Source organism: Mustelus asterias, unplaced genomic scaffold (genome assembly GCF_964213995.1).
Source record: "Mustelus asterias unplaced genomic scaffold, sMusAst1.hap1.1 HAP1_SCAFFOLD_1423, whole genome shotgun sequence".
Taxonomy (NCBI): domain Eukaryota; kingdom Metazoa; phylum Chordata; class Chondrichthyes; order Carcharhiniformes; family Triakidae; genus Mustelus; species Mustelus asterias.
In genome coordinates, this window is record NW_027591368.1 from 11,970 (window position 1) to 32,066 (window position 20,097).

At 50.9% G+C, this 20,097-nt stretch overlaps 1 protein-coding gene across 1 annotated transcript in view; it reads right to left on the minus strand.

Moving 5' to 3' along the window:
* Positions 1–202: 202 nt before the first annotated feature.
* Positions 203–20,097, minus strand: part of LOC144488263 (pleckstrin homology domain-containing family G member 1-like) — a gene marked incomplete at its 3' end in the record, with an annotated part of 80,951 nt that continues 61,056 nt past the window's right edge. Inside the window, exons 3-4 of the mRNA XM_078206304.1 lie at positions 10,326–10,837; positions 203–303 (exon numbers count right to left, since the gene is read on the minus strand). Of these exons, the coding sequence (XP_078062430.1) occupies positions 203–303; positions 10,326–10,837 (613 nt within the window). The remainder of the gene's footprint in view (positions 304–10,325; positions 10,838–20,097) is intronic.

Here is a 20,097-nt window from a genome sequence, read left to right on the forward strand (position 1 = left end):
TCACTAATGTCCTTTAGGGAAGGAAATCTGCCGTCCTTACCCGGTCTGGCCTACATGTGACTCCAGAGCCACAGCAAATGTGGTTGACTCTCAACTGCCCTCCAAGGGCAACTAGGGATGGGCAATAAATGCTGGCCCAGCCAGCGATGCCCATGTCCCATGAACGAGTAAAGAAAAATCAAAAACTTCCAACCGGACTCACCTGTTGAACTGATAGATATCTTCGATGTTACAGAATAAGGTGTTAACTTCATCCGGTTTCAGAGGTAGTTCTCCACAGTCGATTATACAGCCCAGATAGTCCTAAAGACACAACAGTGCTGGGTGAGTCAAGCCACTGAGGTTGCAACAGGAGGTAACATAACACTTGGAACGGTGATTCAGAGTGTTGGAGCCTCGATACTCATGTATCAGACCATGTGGTGAGATCAATTAAACCTGTGTTGTTGGGGAGGAAGGTACAAGATGTGGGAGTATTTAATGAATGGCAGTACGCTGAGAAGCTCAAAGGGGAACCTGGGCTAAAGAAGGTTCACCAGGATGTTCGCCTGGTCCCGAGGGTATTGATGTGAGGAGAGGTTGAAGAAACTAGGATTGTTTTCATTGGAAAGACGGAGGGTGAGGGGCGACCCTGATAGAGGTCTACAAAAGGCAGCCTTAATGACCACTCCACATCTTTGGACAGTGGGAGAGAGGAATAGAAGGATTTGTTGATGGGGGTGAGATGAGGTGGGGGGATGGGAAGGAGGCTCGTGTGGAGCAGAAACACCAGCTTGAAGCTGATGGGCCGAATGGCCTGTTTCTGTGCTGTAAAATCCATACATGTTCTAGAAGGAAGCAATGGTGGGTTTCCCACTGCTTTTATCTGATCTACCCAAAGAAAATCATCCACTGGAAGTAGTTGGTGCCAAAATGTTGAATATGTTCAAATACAGGATGGGACTAGAGGGATATGGTCCCCGGAAGGGTAGGGGGTTTGAGTTAAGTCGGGCAGCATGGTCGGCACAGGCTTGGAGGGCCGAAGGGCCTGTTCCTGTGCTGTAATTTCCTTTGTTCTATTCAAGAGGCGGCTGGATATGGCACTTGGGGCGAATGGGATCAAAGGTTATGGGGGGAAAGCAGGATTAGGCTACTGAGTTGGATGATCAGCCATGATGGTGATGAATGGCGGAGCAGGCTCGAAGGGCCGAATGGCCTCCTCCTGCTCCTATCCTCTATGTTTCTATGTAAATCAGCAATCATTCTCACCTAGGGCGGCACAGTGGTGAGCACTGCTGCCTCACAGCGCTAGGGACCCGGGTTCGATTCCCGGCTTGGGTCACTGTCTATGTGGAGTTTGCATGTTCTCCCCGTGTGTTTCCTCCGGGTGCTCCGGTTTCCTCCCACAGTCTGAAAGACGTGCTGGTTGGCCATGCTAAATTCTCCCTCAGTGTACCCGAACAGGCGCTGGGGTGTGGCGACTAGGGGATTTTCACTGTAACTTCATTGCAGTGTTAATGTGAGCCTACTTGTGACAATAATAAATAAACTTTAAACTATTTAGATTGTAACCTGGTCAATGGGACCGATGTAAAGCTGCTCCAATCAAACCAGGCGAAGAATGGCCAACATGGGATGAGGTGGGAGGTCAGGTCTTTCTAAGATGTTGGTACAGACGTGATGGACCAAAGGGCCTCTTCTGCACTGTACGATTCTAGGGCGGCACGGCGGCCCAGTGGTCAGCACTGCTGCCTCACAGCGCCAGGGACCCGGGTTCAATTCCGGCCTCGGGTGACAGTCTGTGTGGAGTTTGCGCGTTCTCCCCGTGTCTGCGTGGGTTTCCTCCAGGTGCTCCGGTTTCCTCCCACACTCCAAAGATGTGCGGGTTGGGTGGATTGGCCATGCTAAATTGCCCCTTAGTGTCAAGGGGACTAGCTAGGGTAAATATGTGGGGTTATGGGGATAGGGCCTGGGTGGGATTGTGGTCAGTGCAGACTCGATGGGCCGAATGGCCTCCTTCTGCGCTGTAGGGATTCTATGAACCCAGGTGAAGCGGAATGGCTAACATGCCTGCGCTAGAATCTTGTGATCTTCCAAACAATCCACGTAGACTAAAGAAGATTGTCTCAAGAGTCCTAGAGGTTTACAGCATGGAAACAGGCCCTTCGGCCCAACTTGTCCATGCCGCCCCTTTTTTTTAAATTTAAAACCCCTAAACTAATCCCAATTGGCCGTGTTTGGCTCCCGCCCACTCTCCACTTGTCACACAACTTTGCAATGACTGCAACGACTTTGGGAAAATGTGATTCTCTCTCATCTCATGGGAAGATTTTCTCTCTCTCTCTCTGTGCCTGCGAGTTTTCCTCCCACATTCCAGATCAATCTGTGCTCTAACTCTGGTTGGCTGCCTCCGAGCTGGGAAGGCCTCCGAAGGGTTAGCGGGGGGGATGGAGGGGGGGGGTCAAAAGGAGCTGTGTTAAAAGCAAGGCTCCCTCAGCATCGATCAAACCACTTCCTGTTTGGAAAGTCGGCTCTCGTTCCACACTAACTCGGCAAGGGCTGAAACAGCTCCTGCCAAGATGAGACGGACTTCTCTATTAAACACTCCGCACCATTGTTGTAAAACCCTGTAAACACATTGGAAGGACTGCTGCCCATTTTTGTGTGGCCCAAGATACATAACATGAACTTTGATAGACCGAGCAATTAACTATTCTGTGCTGTGTGGGGTATCTCAGATACGGTAGTTACAGCTGGACTGTGACAGGGAGCGGTGGTTTGGAAATGAGACTCAATGTTCAGGCTGGCAGTGAGAAAGGAACGTCTATCGACCGTATGAACCATCCAGATTAGGAGCAGGAGTAGGCACGGAGGCACAGTGGTTAGCACTGTTGCCTCACAGTGCCAAGGACCCGGGTTCAATTCCGGCCTTGGGTCACTGTCTGTGTGGAGTCTGCACGTCCTCCCCATGTCTGCGTGGGTTTCCTCCGGGTGCTCCGGTTTCCTCCCACAGTCCAAAAATGTGCAAACTATGTGAATCGGCCAAGCTAAGTTGCCCCTTAGTGTCCAAAGATGTGCAGGTTCGGCGGATTGGCCATGCTAAATTGCCCCTTAGTGTCCAAAGATGTGCAGGTTCGGTGGATTGGCCATGCTAAATTGCCCCTTAGTGCCCAAAGATGTGCAGGTTCGGTGGATTGGCCATGCTAAATTGCCCCTTAGTGTCCAACAATGTGTAGGTTAGGTGGATTGGCCGTACTAAATTGCCCCTAAGTGTTCCAAGATGTGCGGGTTAGGTGGATTGGCCAAGCTAAATTGCCCCTTAATGTTCAAAGATGTGCAGGTTAGGTGGATTGGCCGTGCTAAATTGCCCCTTAGTGTCCAACAATGTGTAGGTTAGGTGGATGGGCCATGCTAAACTGCCCCTTAGTGTCCAACGATGTGTAGGTTAGGTGGATTGGCCATGCTAAATTGCCCCTTAGTGTCCAACGATGTGTAGGTTAGGTGGATTGGCCATGCTAAACTGCCCCTTAGTGTCCAAAGATGTGCAGGTTAGGTGGATTGGCCATGCTAAATTGCCCCTTAGTGTCCAACGATGTGCAGGTTAGGTGGATTGGCCATGCTAAATTGCCCCTACGTGTTCCACGATGTGCGGGTTAGGTGGATTGGCCATGCTAAATTGCCCCTTAGTGTCCAAAGATGTGCAGGTTAGGTGGATTGGCCATGCTAAATTGCCCCTTAGTGTCCAACGATGTGTAGGTTAGGTGGATTGGCCATGCTAAATTGCCCCTTAGTGTCCAAAGATGTGCAGGTTCGGTGGATTGGCCACGGGAAATGTGCAGGGCATTGGGAATGGGGCGAGGGGTCATGGATGGGGGTGAACCTGGATAAGATGCTGAATCGGTGCTGACTGGATGTAGGAATTCTACGATTCTAGGCCATTCAGCCCAACAAACCTGTTCCATCATTCAGTAAGATCATGGCTGATCTGATTGGGGCCTCAATTCCACATTCCCACCTACCGCCCTCTCGCGATAACATCTGACTCTGTCGCTAGTCAGGGACCTATATACCACTGCCTTAGCTATTTTCAATGACTCTGCCTCCACGGTTCTTGGGTGAGGATAGGTTTGAACTTCGAAAGGACACAAACAAGTTGGTGGATTGGGCAGGGAGGGGGCAGATGGCGTTCGATGCGGAGAAGCGCGAAGTGATTCAATTGAATGTGGAGAGACAGCATTAGGGAGAAACTCTGAAGGAGGCACAGGAACAGGGGGATCTTGGTACGCAAGTCATTGAAGATGGCAGAGCATGTTGAGAGAGCACGGAATAAAGTTTGTAGTATCTTAGGCTTTATAAATAGGGGCATAGAGTACAAGAGTAAAGGGGTCATGGGGAACTTGTATAAGAGATTAATTCACTCTTATCTGGAGACCGTGTCCCGTTCTGGGCTCCACACTTGAGGAAGGACATTGGGGAGAGTCACAAGAATGATCTCAGGGATAAAGAACTGCAGCTATGAGGATACAGGCGGCACGGTGGCACAGTGGTTAGCACTGCTGCCTCACAGCGCCAGGGACCCAGGTTCAATTCCCAGCTTGGGTCACTGTCTGTGCAGAGTCTGCACGTTCTCCCCGTGTCTGCGTGGGTTTCCTCCGGTTTCCTCTGCAAGACGTGCTGGTTAGGTGGATTGGCCGTGCTAAATTGCCCCTTAGTGTGTTGGGGGATTAGCAGGGTAAATGCGTGGGGTTATGGGGATAGGGCTTGGGTGGGATAGTTGTCAGTGCAGACTCGATGGGCTGAATGGCCTCCTTCTGCACTGTAGGGATTCTATGATGGGTTGGAGAGGTTGGGATTGTTTTCCTCGGAGAAAAGAAGGCTGAGAGGAGACTTGATAGAGAGATTCAAGATCCCGAGGGATATGGACAGGGTAAATAGTGTGAAATTGTTCCCATTCAAAGGAGAGGATCAAGAATGAGGGGACACAGATTCAGAATGATTGGCAAAAGGAGTAATAGTGATGGAAGTAAAAGGAATTTCACCCAGAGGGTGATTGGACTCTGGAACTAGCTTCCTGAGAGGGTGCTGGGGGCAAGTTCGATCGAGGTACTCAAAAAGGAATTGGATTACTATCTGAAAAGAGAGAAGGTGCCAGGTTACGCGGATAAGGCAGGGGAGTGGGACTGGGTAGAATACAGAGAGCCAGTGCAGACTCGATGGGCCGAATGGCCTCTTACCGCACTAAAACGATTCTGAGGCCAAACCTCTGGTGCGGGACTTTGAACCCGTGACCCCCCCTGAGTGGGAGGGGAAATAGGTTCCCTTTTGAAATGGGCACTGTAGATAGAGCAAACATGGTAGATGCAGGAAGGATGTTCCTGATGTTGGGGGGAGTCCAGAACCAGGGGGTCACAGTCTGAGGATTCGGGGTGGACCGTTTAGGACAGGGGTGAGGAGACATTTCTTCACCCAAATGTAATAAGTCTTCAGAGGCAGAAATCCCTTAATTTACAATTCCAACAGAAGTAAATAGAGTACGAACAGTCAGCAGCCGGGAGTGCCAGAGGAACTGACACGCCCTGTTCAATACAAGGAAAACACTCCCTGATTGGCCCATCAATTGACTCCGTAAGCAGAGGGGGTTCATATCCAATAGGCCGACCTCAATGGCCTGATTGAAGTCATTACACCAGAGTGTGGTCAACCTGTGGAACTCACTACCACAGAAAGCAGTTGAGGCCAACACATTGGGAGCGGAATTCTCCCGTCCCGCCTGCCACGGGAATCATAGCGGGCTGGGGGTGGGGGGTGAGTGGACCATGCAAAGGTCCATTGACCTTGGCTGGGATTTTCCAGTCTCGGGGCGAGCGCAGCTGGAAAATCCAGCCCTGAATGTTTTCAAGAAGGTATAGCTCTTGGGGTTAAGGGGGTCAAAGGATATGGGGGGGGGAAAGGGTGGGGATCAGGCTATTGAGTTGGAAAATAGAAACCCTACAGTGCCGGAAGAGACCATTCGGCCCATCGAGTCTGCACCAACCACAATCCCACCCAGGCCCTACTCCCATATCCCTACATATTTTACCCGCTAATCCCTCTAACCTATGTATCTCAGGACACTAATTTTAGCACGGCCAATCAACCTAACCCTAACCTTTTCCTTCCATCTCTATTACTCCTTTTGCCAATCATTCTGAATCTGTGCTCCCTCATTCTTGATCCTCTCCCTTGAATGGGAACAATTTCTCACTATTTACCCTGTTCATATCCCTCGGGATCTTGAATCTGATTGAAGTCATTACTGTGGGAGGAAACTGTGGGAGGAAACCGGAGCACCCGGAGGAAACCCACGCAGACATGGGGAGAACGTGCAAACTCCACACAGACAGTGACCCAAGCCGGGAATCGAACCCACGTCCCTGGGGAGCTGTGAAGCACAGTAAGAAGTCTCTCCATGGAGAGACCACTCCATCTGACGAAGGAGCAGCAAGCTCCGAAAGCTTTGGTATTTGCTACCAAATAAACCTGTTGGACTTTAACCTGGTGTTGTGAGACTTCTTACTGTGCTTACCCCAGTCCAACGCCGGCATCTCCACATCAGAGCTGTGAAGCAGCAGTGCTAACCCAATGTGCTACTGTGCCGCCCGATGATCAGCCATGATGGAAATGAATGGGGGAGAGCAGAGCGGAAGGCCGAATGGCCTCCTCCTGCTCCTGTTTTCCAGCACAAGCAACATAGCTCATGGATACTAATCGAAGTTGTGGGACTGGATACGTATTTAATTAGCACACATTGACAATCTGAGAGAACTTTGCCCTGTGGGCTTTGACTGCTTCTGCTATGATGCTTCCAAACTCGAGCCATCTCCTGAGTCCTTTACAGTGGAGTTGTGAATGGCTTCCAGATTTCACCATCCCAGATCTAAGGGAAGCTCCCCGCAGTGTCCGAAACTGTAAAAAACCAGCCAATACCTCGCTGACTTCCTCACGCAGGGCAACGAGGAACAGTCCAGAGCAGTAATTAATAACCGCCTCTCTCTCGGTTAATTGCAGACGTCACATTCGAGGAAAGAACCCTATTAAAGGGCCCGTATACACGTTATAATTACCGCGGGCAGTGTCCCCTCGGTGGGGGGGAGGGGGGGGGGAGAAGGGGGAACGGGGACATTTCTGACAATTGTTTTGATCGTTGCTTGTCGCACAGAATCTCGAACGATTCCGACTAACTCCCCAGCTCAGCCTGGTTCTCAGGTTACCCCCAAACCGCACCCTCCCCCCGACTCCCACACCCCCCCCCCCCCCCCCCCCCCCCAGAGAGCCCATGGAGAGGGTCTGTGTAAATCACACGGTTCCTCTCAGGATCACACGGGGAGAGCCGATGTTCGGGGGACAATGTGAGCGAGTCGGTGGTTTCCGCGGCACTCAGTCGGCACAACTTTCCACCTCAGCACTGCCGGAACGTTTTAGAACCCGTTGCCTCAAGTCTCTTCCAATCCCACTGCACGGAATGGAGTCATAACCATAGCATCACAGGGGAGCCATTCGGCCCATTGTGCCAGACTATCCAATTTGTTCCGCCGCTCCCACAGCCCTTTCAAACACTTATCCAGTTTCCTTTGGAAAGTTACTGTTGAATCTGCTGTCGGGCACTGCATAGGGGCAGCACGGTGGCACGGTGGGTTAGCGCTGCTGCTTCACAGCACCAGGGACCCGGGTTCAATTCCAGCCTCGGGTCACTGTCTGTGTGAAGTTTGTGCATTCTCCCTGTGTCTGCGTGGGTTTCCTCCCACAATCCAAAAATGTGCAGGTTAGGTGGATTGGCCATGCTAAATTGCCCCTTAGTGTCCAAAAATGTACAGGTTAGGTGGATTGGCCGTGCTAAATTGCCCCTTAGTGTCCAAAGATGTGTAGGTTAGGTGGAATGGCCATGATAAACATGTGTGGTAGTGCAGGTAGGGTGAATGAGTGGCCCTGGGTAAGACGCTCTTTCGGAGGGTTGGTGCAGACCCGATGGGCTGAATGGCCTCCTTCCGCACTGTAGGGATTCTGTGGATTGTATTCAATGGACTGTTGTTAAAACCCAACAGGTCCAATATTCATTCAGAGAGGGGAGACTGCCCTCCCCACCCCCACAACCCTAATCCCCCCACCACCACCCCCCCCCCCCCCCCCCCCCCGGCAAAACCTCCTCTGGGCCCACATGACTCCAGCCCACACCACCTAGTTGTCTCTTAATATCCTCGGATGTGGCCCAGCAGTGGCTGTGGTTCGAAAGGGGCAGCATCTTCTCAGGGCAGTTAGGAATGAGCAATAAACACAGCCAGAATAGGAGAATCCTAGAATCTCTACAGTGCACAAGAGGCCATTCGGCCATCGAGTCTGCACCGACTCTCTGACTGAGTATCTTACCCAGGCCCTCTCCCACCCTATCCCCATAACCCACAACATTTTCCATGGCCAATTCACCTAACCTGCATATCTTTGGACACTAAGGGGCAATTTAGCATGGCCAATCCACCTAACCTGCACACCTTTGGACACTAAGGGGCAATTTAGCATGGCCAATCCACCTAACCTACACATCTTTGGACACTAAGGGGCAATTTAGCATGGCCAATCCACCTAACCTGCACATCTTGGGACACTAAGGGGCAATTTAGCATGGTCAATCTCAAATTGGCTGTTGTGTTTCCGACCAGTGACATGTAATCACTGGTAGGACACAACAGCAAATTAGTGCACAGCAAGATCCCACAGGCAGTTGTTTGATAGCGACCAGGTTATCAGTTCTTGTGACGTTGATGGGGGGATGGATCTTGACCCCTGGACATTCCTGGATTTATTGCAAAGGGACTGGGGTATAAGATTAGAGAAGTGTTGCTGCAATTGTACAGGATGTTGGTGAGACCACATCTGGGGAATTGTGTCCAGTTTGGGTCTCCTTATTTGGGGAAGGATGTTGTGGCATTGGAGGCAGTTCAGAGGAGGTTCCCCAGATTGATTCCGGGGATGAAAGGGTTGACGTATGAGGAGAGATTAAACAGTTTGGGCTTCGACTCGCTGGAGTTTAGGAGGATGAGAGGGGGATCTGATCGAGATATATAAAATTTTTAAAAGGGATTGATAAAGTAAATGTGGACCCAATGTTTCCCCTTGTGGGGAAATCTGGAACAAGAGGTCACAGGTATAGGTTGAGAGGCGGTAGATTTAAAACTGAGATGAGGAGGAACTACTTCTCGCAGAGGGTGGTGAATTTGTGGAACTCGCTGCCCCATCGCGCGGTGGAGTCGGAATCATTGAATGGTTTCAAGAGGGAGATAGAGATATTTCTAATAAAAAAGGGATAAGGGGATATGGGGAACAGGTGGGGAGGTGGATTTGAGACCAGGGGGAGATCAGCCATGATCTGATTGAATGGCGGAGCAGGCTCGAAGGGCTGAATGGCCTACTTCTGCTGTTAGAATCCTAGAACCATAGAATCCCTCCAGTGCAGAATGAGGCCATTCAGCCCATCGAGTCTGCACCAATAACAATCCCACCCAGATCCTATCCCCATAACCCCAAATATTTACCCCATTAATCCCTCTGACCTATGCATCCCGGGACACTAAGGGGCAATTCAGCATGGCCAATCCACCTAACCCGCAGTCTTTCGGACTGTGGGAGGAAACCGGAGCACCCGGTGGAAACCCATGCAGACACGGGGAGAATGTGCAAACTCCACACAGACAGTGACCAAGCCGGGAATTGAACCCGGGTCCCTGGCGCTGTGAGGCAGCAGTGCTAACCACTGTGCCACCGTGCCGCCCCAATTCCTGTGTTCCTCCTGGGTTCAGCAAGAAGTCTCACAACACCAAGTTAAAGTCCAACAGGTTTATTTGGAATCACGAGCTTTCGGAGCTTTCATCCATAATCAGGTGAGTCCAGGTGAAGGAGCAGCGCTCCGAAAGCTCGTGATTCCAAATAAACCTGTTGGACTTTAACCTGGTGTTGTGAGACTACTTACTGTGCCTATCCCAGTCCAATGCCGGCATCTCCACATCATGGCCTCCTGGGTTGGGTTTCAATCACTTGACGGATCGGGGGGTTGAATTTCCCAGAATATCCCTTCCTGCTTGCGGCCCTGTTTTTCCCTTTCACCCCTCACGGGCGATGGGTAGGTGCGGGAGGGGGGCGGGTTGGGGGAGGAGTTTTGTCATCATGAGGTTGGGAGAGGTTGAAGGAATAGGCTGCCATTTTGGTTCCGGCTGCCATTTTGGTTCCGGCTGCCATTTTGGTTGCAGCGGCCATTTTGGTTGCAGCGGCCATTTTGGTTCCTGTCAGTATGAAGTGTTGCGATTGTTGGGCCTTACCTCGACAATACTCTTCAGATCCCGAACGTAGGCTTGCTCTGTTTCAATAATTTCCTTTGCCACCCTGTCCACGTGAGAGAGCTTGGCAAGGGGCTCTCTGGGTTTGGATGTCACGGAAGGCCAACTGGCATTGAGGCAATCTGTCCTGGGAGCTCTTCCTGTCATGAAGCCATTGGCGTCAGTCCCCGCAATCTCCGCCCTGCTGTTTGTCTCTTCGTTCGGGGCCTTCATGTGGTTCACCGGTGTCAGGTCCAGGCTGATGTCGCTGCCATGCTGTGGCGGGTAGTTGAGGCCACTGGTGTTGGACACCAGGGCCCCGTTGCTGCCAAACGAGCTGTGGCTGTCCTGCAGCGAGGCGGACGAGGCGGAGGAGCTGAGGCTGATGGGACGGTCACTGTCCGAGCACACCGTGTTCACCGACGTACAGCTTCCCGAGATTGGGTCAGTGGACATTCCGTCAACAACGGCGGACATCAGGCTGAGGGAGGAGGTGGAACACGGTCTGGAAGAAACTGGAAGAAGAGGAAGAGGGCAGAATGAGGAGCAGAGTTACGTACAGGACATGAAGAGGCCATTCAGCCCAAAGACAACCTAACCCACTGAAACTAAGCCACAGAACATAATATGCATTATATCCGGGTGGCACTGCTGCCTCACAGCGCCAGGGACCCGGGTTCAATTCCCGGCTTGGGTCACTTTCTGTGCGAAGTTTGCACGTTCTCCCCGTGTCTGCGTGGGTTTCCTCCGGGTGCTCCGGTTTCCTCCCACACTCCAAAGATGTGCAGATTAGGTTGACTGGCCATTTTAAATGGACCCTAGTGTCAGGGGGATTAGCAGGGTAAATATGTGGGGTGACAGGAATAAGGTTTGGGTGGGTTTGTGGTTGGTGCAGACTCGATAGGCCGAATGACCTCCTGCTGCACTGTAGGGATTCTATGATTCCAAACACCTCTTCTTTCTCAGGAGGCTAAGGAAATTTGCCATGTCAACTACGACTCTCACCAACTTTTACAGATGCACCATGGAAAGCATTCTTTATGGTTGTATCACAGCTTGGTATGGCTCCTGCTCTGAAGTGATGCATTTTGGTAGAGCTAATGTAGGGGGGAGCTATACGATAAATGGCAGAACCATAAAGGGTGTAGATACGCAGAGGGATCTGGGTGTGCAAGTTCACAGATCCTTGAAGGTGACGTCACAGGTGGAGAAGGTGGTGAAGAAGGCATATGGCATGCTTGCCTTTATAGGACGGGGCATAGAGTATAGAAGTTGGGGTCTGATGTTGCAGATGTATAGAATGTTGGTTCGGCCGCATTTGGAATACTGCGTCCAGTTCTGGTCGCCACACTACCAGAAGGACGTGGAGGCTTTGGAGAGAGTGCCGAGGAGGTTTACCAGGATGTTGCCTGGTATGGAGGGGCTTAGTTATGAGGAGAGATTGGGTAAACTGGGGTTGTTCTCACTGGAAAGACGGAGGATGAGGGGAGACCTAATAGAGGTGTATAAAATTATGAAAGGCATAGATAGGGTGAAGCTTTTTCCCAGGTCGGTGGTGATGTTCACGAGGGGGGTCATAGGTTCAAGGTGAGTGGGGGGGGGAGGTTTAACACGGATATCAGAAGGACATATTTTACACAGAGGGTGGTGGGGGCCTGGAATGCGCTGCCAGGCAAGGTGGTGGAGGCGGACACACTGGGAACGTTTAAGACTTATCTAGATAGCCACATGAATGGAATGGGAATGGAGGGATACAAAAGAATGGTCTAGTTTGGACCAGGGAGCGGCGCGGGCTTGGAGGGCCGAAGGGCCTGTTCCTGTGCTGTATTGTTCTTTGTTCTTTGAGACCGCAAGAAACTACAAAAGGTCGTGAATGTAGCCCAATCCATCACGCAAACCAGCCTCCCATCCATTGACTCTGTCTACACTTCCCGCTGTCTTGGCAAAGCAGCCAGCATAATCAAGGAACTAGAATCCCTACAGTGCAGAAGGAGGCCATTTGGCCCATCAAATTCAGTATCCGGACTCGATGGGCCAAATGGCCTCCTTCTGCACTGTAGGGATTCTAGGATCCCTTTAGCCCCAAGAGCGATATCTAATTTCTTCTTCAAATCACACAACGTTTTGGCCTCAACTACTTTCTGTGGGAGTGAATTCCACACATTCACCACCCTCTGGGTGAAGAAATTTCTCCTCACCTCAGTCCTAAAAGGTTTACCCCTTATCCTCAAACTATGACCCCTAGTTCTGGACTCCCCCCACCATCGGTAACATTCTTTCTGAATCTACCCTGTCTAACCCTGTTAGAATTTTATAAGTTTCTATGAGATCCCCTCTCACTCTTCTAAACTCCAATGAATATAATCCTAACCGATCAAATCAAATCAATCAACACCCTCCCAGTTGTTGATTAATGCTGTCCTCAATCTCAGATTCCATTCACTTTGCCAATTCTGGTGTGAAACACATCCTGGGACTGTCCCTCCTTCCCCCCCACCCCACCCCCCTCCCCATCCTAACCGATCAAATCAAATCAATCAACACCCTCCCAGTTGTTGATTAATGCTGTCCTCAATCTCAGATTCCATTCACTTTGCCAATTCTGGTGTGAAACACATCCTGGGACTGTCCCTCCTTCCCCCCACCCCCCCCCCCCTCCCCACCCCCCCCACCCCCCCTCCCCACCTCCCCTCCCCACCTCCCCTCCACCCCCCCCCCACCCCCGTTCTGAAATCAAGTCTCTCCCCACTTGAGTCAGAATGTCATCCACCCAGAGACCTGGGCACCAGTCCCAGGCCTTGACTCCCGGTGCGGTACTCTCTCGGAGTGCTGCACAGTCAGAGATGCTGTCTCTCGGTTGAGACGGTTAGCTGTATCTGGCTCTGTCGGGTGGCAGTAAAAGATCTGGTGCCCACCGTTTCGAAGAGGAGTTGGAAGAGGTTCTCCCCGATGGTGTTGGCACAAAATATCTCTCCCCTCACCCAACACCACTGAACAATAGAAAGAGGGGCATAGAGTCATAGAGGTTTACAGCATGGAAATAGGCCCTTCGGCCCAACTTGTCCATGCCGCCCTTTTTTATAACCCCTAAGCTAGTCCCAATTGCCTGCATTTGGTCCATATCCCTCTGTACCCATCTTACCCATGTAACTGTCCAAATACTTTTAAAAGCCAAAATTGTACCCGCCTCTACTACTACCTCTGGCAGCTTGTTCCAGATACTCACCACCCTCTGTGTGAAAGAATTGCCCCTCTGGACACTTTTGTACCTCTCCCCTCAAACCTATGCCCTCTAGTTTTAGATTCCCCTACCTTTGGGAAAAGATATTGACTATCTTGCTGATCTGTGCCCCTCATTATTTTATAGACCTCTATAAGGTCACCCCTCAGCCTCCTACGCTCCAGAGAAAAAAGTCCCAGTCTATCCAGCCCCTCCTTATAACTCAAACCATCAAGTCCCGGTAGCATCCTAGTAAATCTTTTCTGCACTCTTTCTAGTTTAATAATATCCTTTCTGTAATTCTGATGGTCATTATTGCTGCTAATGGGATCTTTCTGTGCGCACACTGGCTACAGCATTTCCTACATTGCAATGGTGACTGGACTTCAAAAACGTTTTTCAATGGCTGAAAAGCATTCCGGGTCTTCCTGGGGTTGTGAAAGGCGCTATGTAAATGCAAGGCATGGACAGGGTTAAACAGCGCAAAGCCCTCGCTCGCTCTCCCTCTCGCTCGCTCTCTCTCTCTCTCCTTAAACGTAGCATATTGTGTAAAACAGCTCAAATCACACAATCCCAAAGTGTCTGTAACACACGGATTCTATTCAGACACAGCTGGCCGATGACCCCCAGTCTGCCCTATTCAAAACCCCCCGCAGCCCCCTTAAACAAAACCACTCACACACTCCGCACTCTCAGCCCCCTCCCCCTCCTCAACCCCCCCCCCCCCCCCCCCCCCCCCACCCTCCCCGGCAATCCCCCAGCTCACCCCCGGAACATTCTCTCTCGCTGACGAGATATTCCCTCTGATTTAGCAAGCTCTCTCATTCCTCTCTGTAACAACACACTCACATTCCAAACTCCAGCCAGAATTCCCCACACTGGGGGAAACATGAGCTTTCTGTCTGTGTGTCTGTCTGTGTGAGTCTGTGTCTGTGTGTGTGTGTGTGTGTGTCTGTCTGAGTGTGTGCGTCTGTCTGTATCTGTCTGTGTGAGTCTGTGTGTCTGTCTGTGTGAGTGTGTGTGTGCGTCTCTGCGTGTGTCTGTGTGTGTGTGTGTGTCTGTCTGAGTGTGTGCGTCTGTCTGTATCTGTCTGTGTGAGCCTGTGTCTGTCTGTGTGAGTGTGTGTGTGCGTCTCTGCGTGTGTCTGTGTGTGTGTGTGTGTCTGTGTCTTTCTATGTCTGTGTGTGTCTGAGAGAGTTTGTGAGTCTCCATGTGTGTGTGTGCGCGCGAGTGTGAGAGTCTCTGTGTCTGCGTGTGCATCTGCATGTGTGTGCGCATCTGTGTGTACGCGTCTGCGTGCGTGCATCTGCGTGCGTGTGCATGTCTGCGTGTGTGTACGTGTGAGTGTGTGCAGGGGGAGCCTCCTGCCCCATTCATTCCCAGTGTCCAATGGGATTTGGAGCAATCCCAGGCCGGGGTAGAGGCTCCCGCTTTCCACTCGATCCCGCGACATTCCTGACCCAGCTGGGCTGAGTGCGAGGAACGCGATCTCAGTCAGAACTCACTCACAACACAAACATATTCTGAGTGACCTTTCCCACACGGTACAGAGCGGAAGCATCTAACATCTCATTCCAGGGAGATTGTAGTGGAGTCCAGCACAGGGACAGGCCCTTCGGCCCGACAAGCCTGTGCCGACCATGATGCCCTAACTAAACCAAAAAAAACCCTTCTGCCCTGACTCGGTCCGTATCCCTCTATTCCCTCCCTATTCATGGACCCATCCAGATGCCTCTTAAATGTTGCTAATGTGCCTGCTTCCACCACCTCCTCTGGCAGCGCGTTCCAGGCACCCACCACTCTCTGCGTGAGAAACTTCCCCCGCACATCTCCCTTAAACTTTCCCCCTCCCACCTTGAACCCGTGCCCCCTTGTAATTGACACTTCCACCCTGGGGAAAAAGCCTCTGACTATCCACCCTGTCTGTGCCACTCATCATTTTGTAGACCAGGTCTCCCCTCAGCCTCCGTCTTTCCAGTGAAAACAGTCCTAGTTTATTCAACCTCTCCTCATAGCCAACACCCTCGAGACCAGGCAACATCCTGGTGAACTCTCTCCAAAGTTCTTTGCACTCTCTCCAAAGCTTCCACGTCCTCCTGGTAGTGTAGTGATGCAATACTCCAAATTGGGACAGTAGCACAGTGGTTAGCGCTGCTGCCTCACAGCGCCAGGGGCCCAGGTTCCATTCCAGCCTCGGTTGACTGTGTGGAGTTTTGCACATCCTCCCCGTGTCTGCGTGGGTTTCCTCCGGGTGCTCCAGTTTCCTCCCACACTCCAAAGATGCAGTAAGAAATCTCACGACACCAGGTTAAGGTCCAACAGGTTTATTTGGTAGCACAAGTTTTCGGAGCGGCGCTCCTTCATCAGGTGAGCAGCGCTCCGAAAGCTCGTGCTACCAAATAAACCTGTTGGAGTTTAACCTGGTGTCGTGAGACTTCTTACTGTGCCTGCCCCAACGCAGGCATCTCCACATCATGGCTCCAAAGGTGTGCACGTTAGGGGGATAGGCCATGCTAAATTGCCCCTTAGTGTCCAAAGATGTGTAGGTTAGGGGGGGGGGGGAATTAGTGGGGTAAATACGTGGGGGTTATGGGGATAGGGTGAGGCTGGTCCTTGGTAAGATGCTCTGTCAGAGAGTCGGTGCAGACTCGATGGGCCGAATGGCCTCCTCTGCACTGTAGGGATCCTATTCTATGAGAAGCACCGGCCTAGATTTTGTGCTCAGGTTTCTGGAACGGCACTCGAACCCGTCAACCTCTGACCCAGAGGTGAAAGGGCAACCCACGGGACCAAGGTTGGCACCCTGACAGCAGCACCTGTCTACAATCATTCTCGGGAGGTGGAGGTGGAGAAGTTGCCCACTGAAGCCACAAAGAAATCCCTCCAAAAGTGGTGCTGACTTACACAGCGAGGATAAAAGTGAAGCTTGGACATAAAGGCCAAGTACAAGAGAAAGCCTGACCTTTGGGGCTAAACGATGGATTGGTGTTAGACGCTTGTTGGACCTGCATGAGGCAGAAGCTCAACATTGAGAATAATCCTGTGTTCATTAATGTGAAAGATTGGATTGAGAATATCGACTTGTCAAACCTCCCCAAAGCCTGTCCACCATCTACAAGGCACAAGTCAGGAGTGTGACACTTGGAATACTGTGTGCAATTCTGATCACCCTATTATAGAAAGGATATTATTAAACTAGAAAGAGGGCAGAAAAGATTTACTAGGATGCTACCGGGACTTGATGGTTTGAGTTATAAGGAGAGGCTGGACAGACTGGGACTTTTTTCTCTGGAGCGTAGGAGGCTGAGGGGTGATCTTATAGAGGTCTATAAAATAATGAGGGGCACAGATCAGCTGGATAGTCAATATCTTTTCCCAAAGGTAGAGGAGTCTAAAACTAGAGGGCATAGGTTTAAGATGAGAGAGGAGAGATACAAAAGTGTCCAGAGGGGCAATTTTTTCACACAGAGGATGGTGAGTGTCTGGAACGAGCTGCCAGAGGCAGTAGTAGAGGCGGGTACAATTTTGTCTTTTAAAAAGCATTTAGACAGTTACATGGGTATGATGGGTATAGAGGGATATGGGCCAAATGCGGGCAATTGGGATTAGCTTAGGGGTTTTAAAATAAAAGGGCGGGCATGGACAAGTTGGGCCGAAGGGTCTGTTTCCGTGCTGTAAACCTCGATGATTCTATGACTCCCCACTTGCCTGGATGGGTGCGGCTCCAACAACACTCCAGAAGCTCGGCACCATCCAGGACAAAGCAGCCCCGCTTGATTGGCACCCCATCCACAAACACCCACCCCCTCCACCACCGACGCTCAGTAGCAGCAGTGTGTACCATCTACAAGATGCACTGCAGCAACTCACCAAAGATTCACCAATTCACCAAAGATACAGGAATGAGATAGAGAATCTGATGAACTGGTGCAGCAACAATAATCTCTCCCTCAAGGTCAACAAAACGAAGGAGATTGTCATCGACTTCAGGAAACGTAAAGGAGAACATGCCCCTGTCTATATCAACGGGGACGATGTAGCAAGAATCGAGAGCTTCACGTTTTTAGGTGCCCCGATCACCAACAACCTGTCCTGGTCCCCCCATGCCAACACTATAGTTAAGAAAGCCCCACCAATGCCTCTACTTTCTCAGAAGACAAAGGAAATTTGGCATGTCAGTTACGACTCTCACCAACTTTTACAGATGCCCCATAGAAAGCATTCTTTCTGGTTGTATCACAGCTTGGTCTGGGCTCCTGCTCTGCCCAAGACCGCAAGGAGCTACAAAGGATCGTGAATGTAGCCCAATCCATCACGCAAACCAGCCTCCCATCCATTGACTCTGTCTACACTTCCCGCTGCCTCAGGAAAAGCAGCCAGCATAATTAAGGACCCCACGCACCCCGGACATTCTCTCTTCCATCGGGAAAAAAATACAAAAGTCTGAGGTCACGTACCAACCGACTCAAGAACAGCTTCTTCCCTGCTGCCATCAGGCTTTTGAATGGACCTACCATATATTAAGCTGATCTTTCTCTACACCCTAGCTATCACATAATCATAGAATCCCTACAGTGCAGAAGGAGATCATTCGGCCCATCGAGTCTGCACCGACCACAATCCCACCCAGGCCCAATTCCTGTAACCCCGCATATTTACCCAGCTAAACCCTATGACACTAAGGGGCAGTTTAGCACGGCCAATCAACCTAACCTGCACATCTTTGGAGTGTGGGAGGAAACCGGAGCACCCGGAGGAAACCCACGCAGACACGGGGAGAACGTGCAGACTCCACACAGACAGTGACCCAAGCCGGGAATAGAACCCGGGTCCCTGGAGCTGTGAGGCAGCAGTGCCAACCACTGTGCCACCGTGCCGTCCAGCAATGACTGTAACACTACATTCTGCATCCTCTCCTTTCCTTCTCCCCTATGTACTCTATGAATGGTATGCTTTGTCTGTATAGCATGCAAGAAACAATATTTTTCACTGTATCCCACATGTGATAATAATAAATCAAATCTTTAGTGTGATGAGACATTGTGAGGTAATTCACGCGAGCATTCTGAAACCAAATGTGACCCCGAGGTATGTAGCGAGATGTTGGGTCAGATGGTCTGATGCTCGGTCAAAGAGAGAGTCTCCACTTGACAGTCAATGGAATTCCCATCGCTGAGTCCCGCTCCATAAACATCCCTAAAGGTTGTCATGGTGATGGAATATTCTCCAACTGCCTGGATGAGTGTCGCTCTTCAATCTCAGCACCGTCCAGGACAAAGAAGCCGCCCACTCGATTGGAAACCCCCTCCATCACTTCCACCCAACAAAGAACAGCACAGGAACAGGCCCTTCGGCCCTCCAAGCCTGCGTCGATCACGTTGTCCTATCTAAACCAACCGCCTGTATCCCTCTATTCCCCGTCTGTTCATGTGTCTATCCAGGTAAGTCTTAAATGTGGCTAATGTGTCTGCCTGAACCACCTCACTTGGCAGCGCATTCCAGGCCCCCACCACCCTCTGTGTAAAAAAACTTCCCCCGCACATCTCCACTGAACCTTCCCCCCCCCTCACCTTGACCTTGTGACCCTTTGTAATTGTCATTTCTGCCCTGGGAAAAAGCTTCCAACTGTTCACCCTATCCACACCCCTCATAATTTTATAAACTTCTATCAGGTCTCCCCTCAGCCTCCGTCTTTCCAGAGAGAACAATTCCAGTTTACCCAATCTCTCCTCATAGCTAATACCCTCCATACCAGGCAACATCCTGGTAAACCTTTTCTGTACTCTCTCCAAAGCCTCCATGTCCTTCTGGTAGTGTGGTGACCAGAATTGGACGCAGCATTCCAAATGTGGCCTAACCGACGTTTATACAACTGTAACATAATTTGCCAACTTTTATACTCGATGCCCCGATGAAGGCGAGCGTGCCGTCTGCTTTCTTCACCACATGCCGATGCTTACACAATCAAAGAGATGGGACAGGAAAGATCCTGAGAGATGGGCTTCCCTGGCTGGGGAATCGAGAACACGAGAGTCACGGTCTCTGGATAAGGGGTCAGGAGACCTGGAGCAAAGCCTCCGATTGGCGAATCGCGAAGCGTTACAATTCTCTTGCCCGTGGACAGCTCAACCTTTCAGCCGAGTGGAGATGGAGGTGGCGAGAGATTTTTGGGCACTTAATTGTTACAGCGACAGTGGGGGAATTGAGTTGGGCCATCAGCCATGATCTCATTGAATGGCAGTGTGGGCTCAAAGGGCTGAATGGCCTACTCCTGCTCCTATTCCTAGAAACTAGAAGCAGGAGGAGGCCATTTGGCCCTTCGAGCCTGCTCCGCCATTCATTTTGATCATCAAATTCAATATCCTGATTCCCCTCATATCCCTTGATCCTTTAGCCCCAAGAGCTATATCTAATTTCTTCTTGAAATTACACAATGTTTTGGCCTCAACTACTTTCTGTGAATTCCACACATTCACCACCCTCTGGGTGAAGAAATGTTTCCTCACCTCAGTCCGAAAGATTTGCCCCTTATCCTCAAACTATGACCCCCTAGTT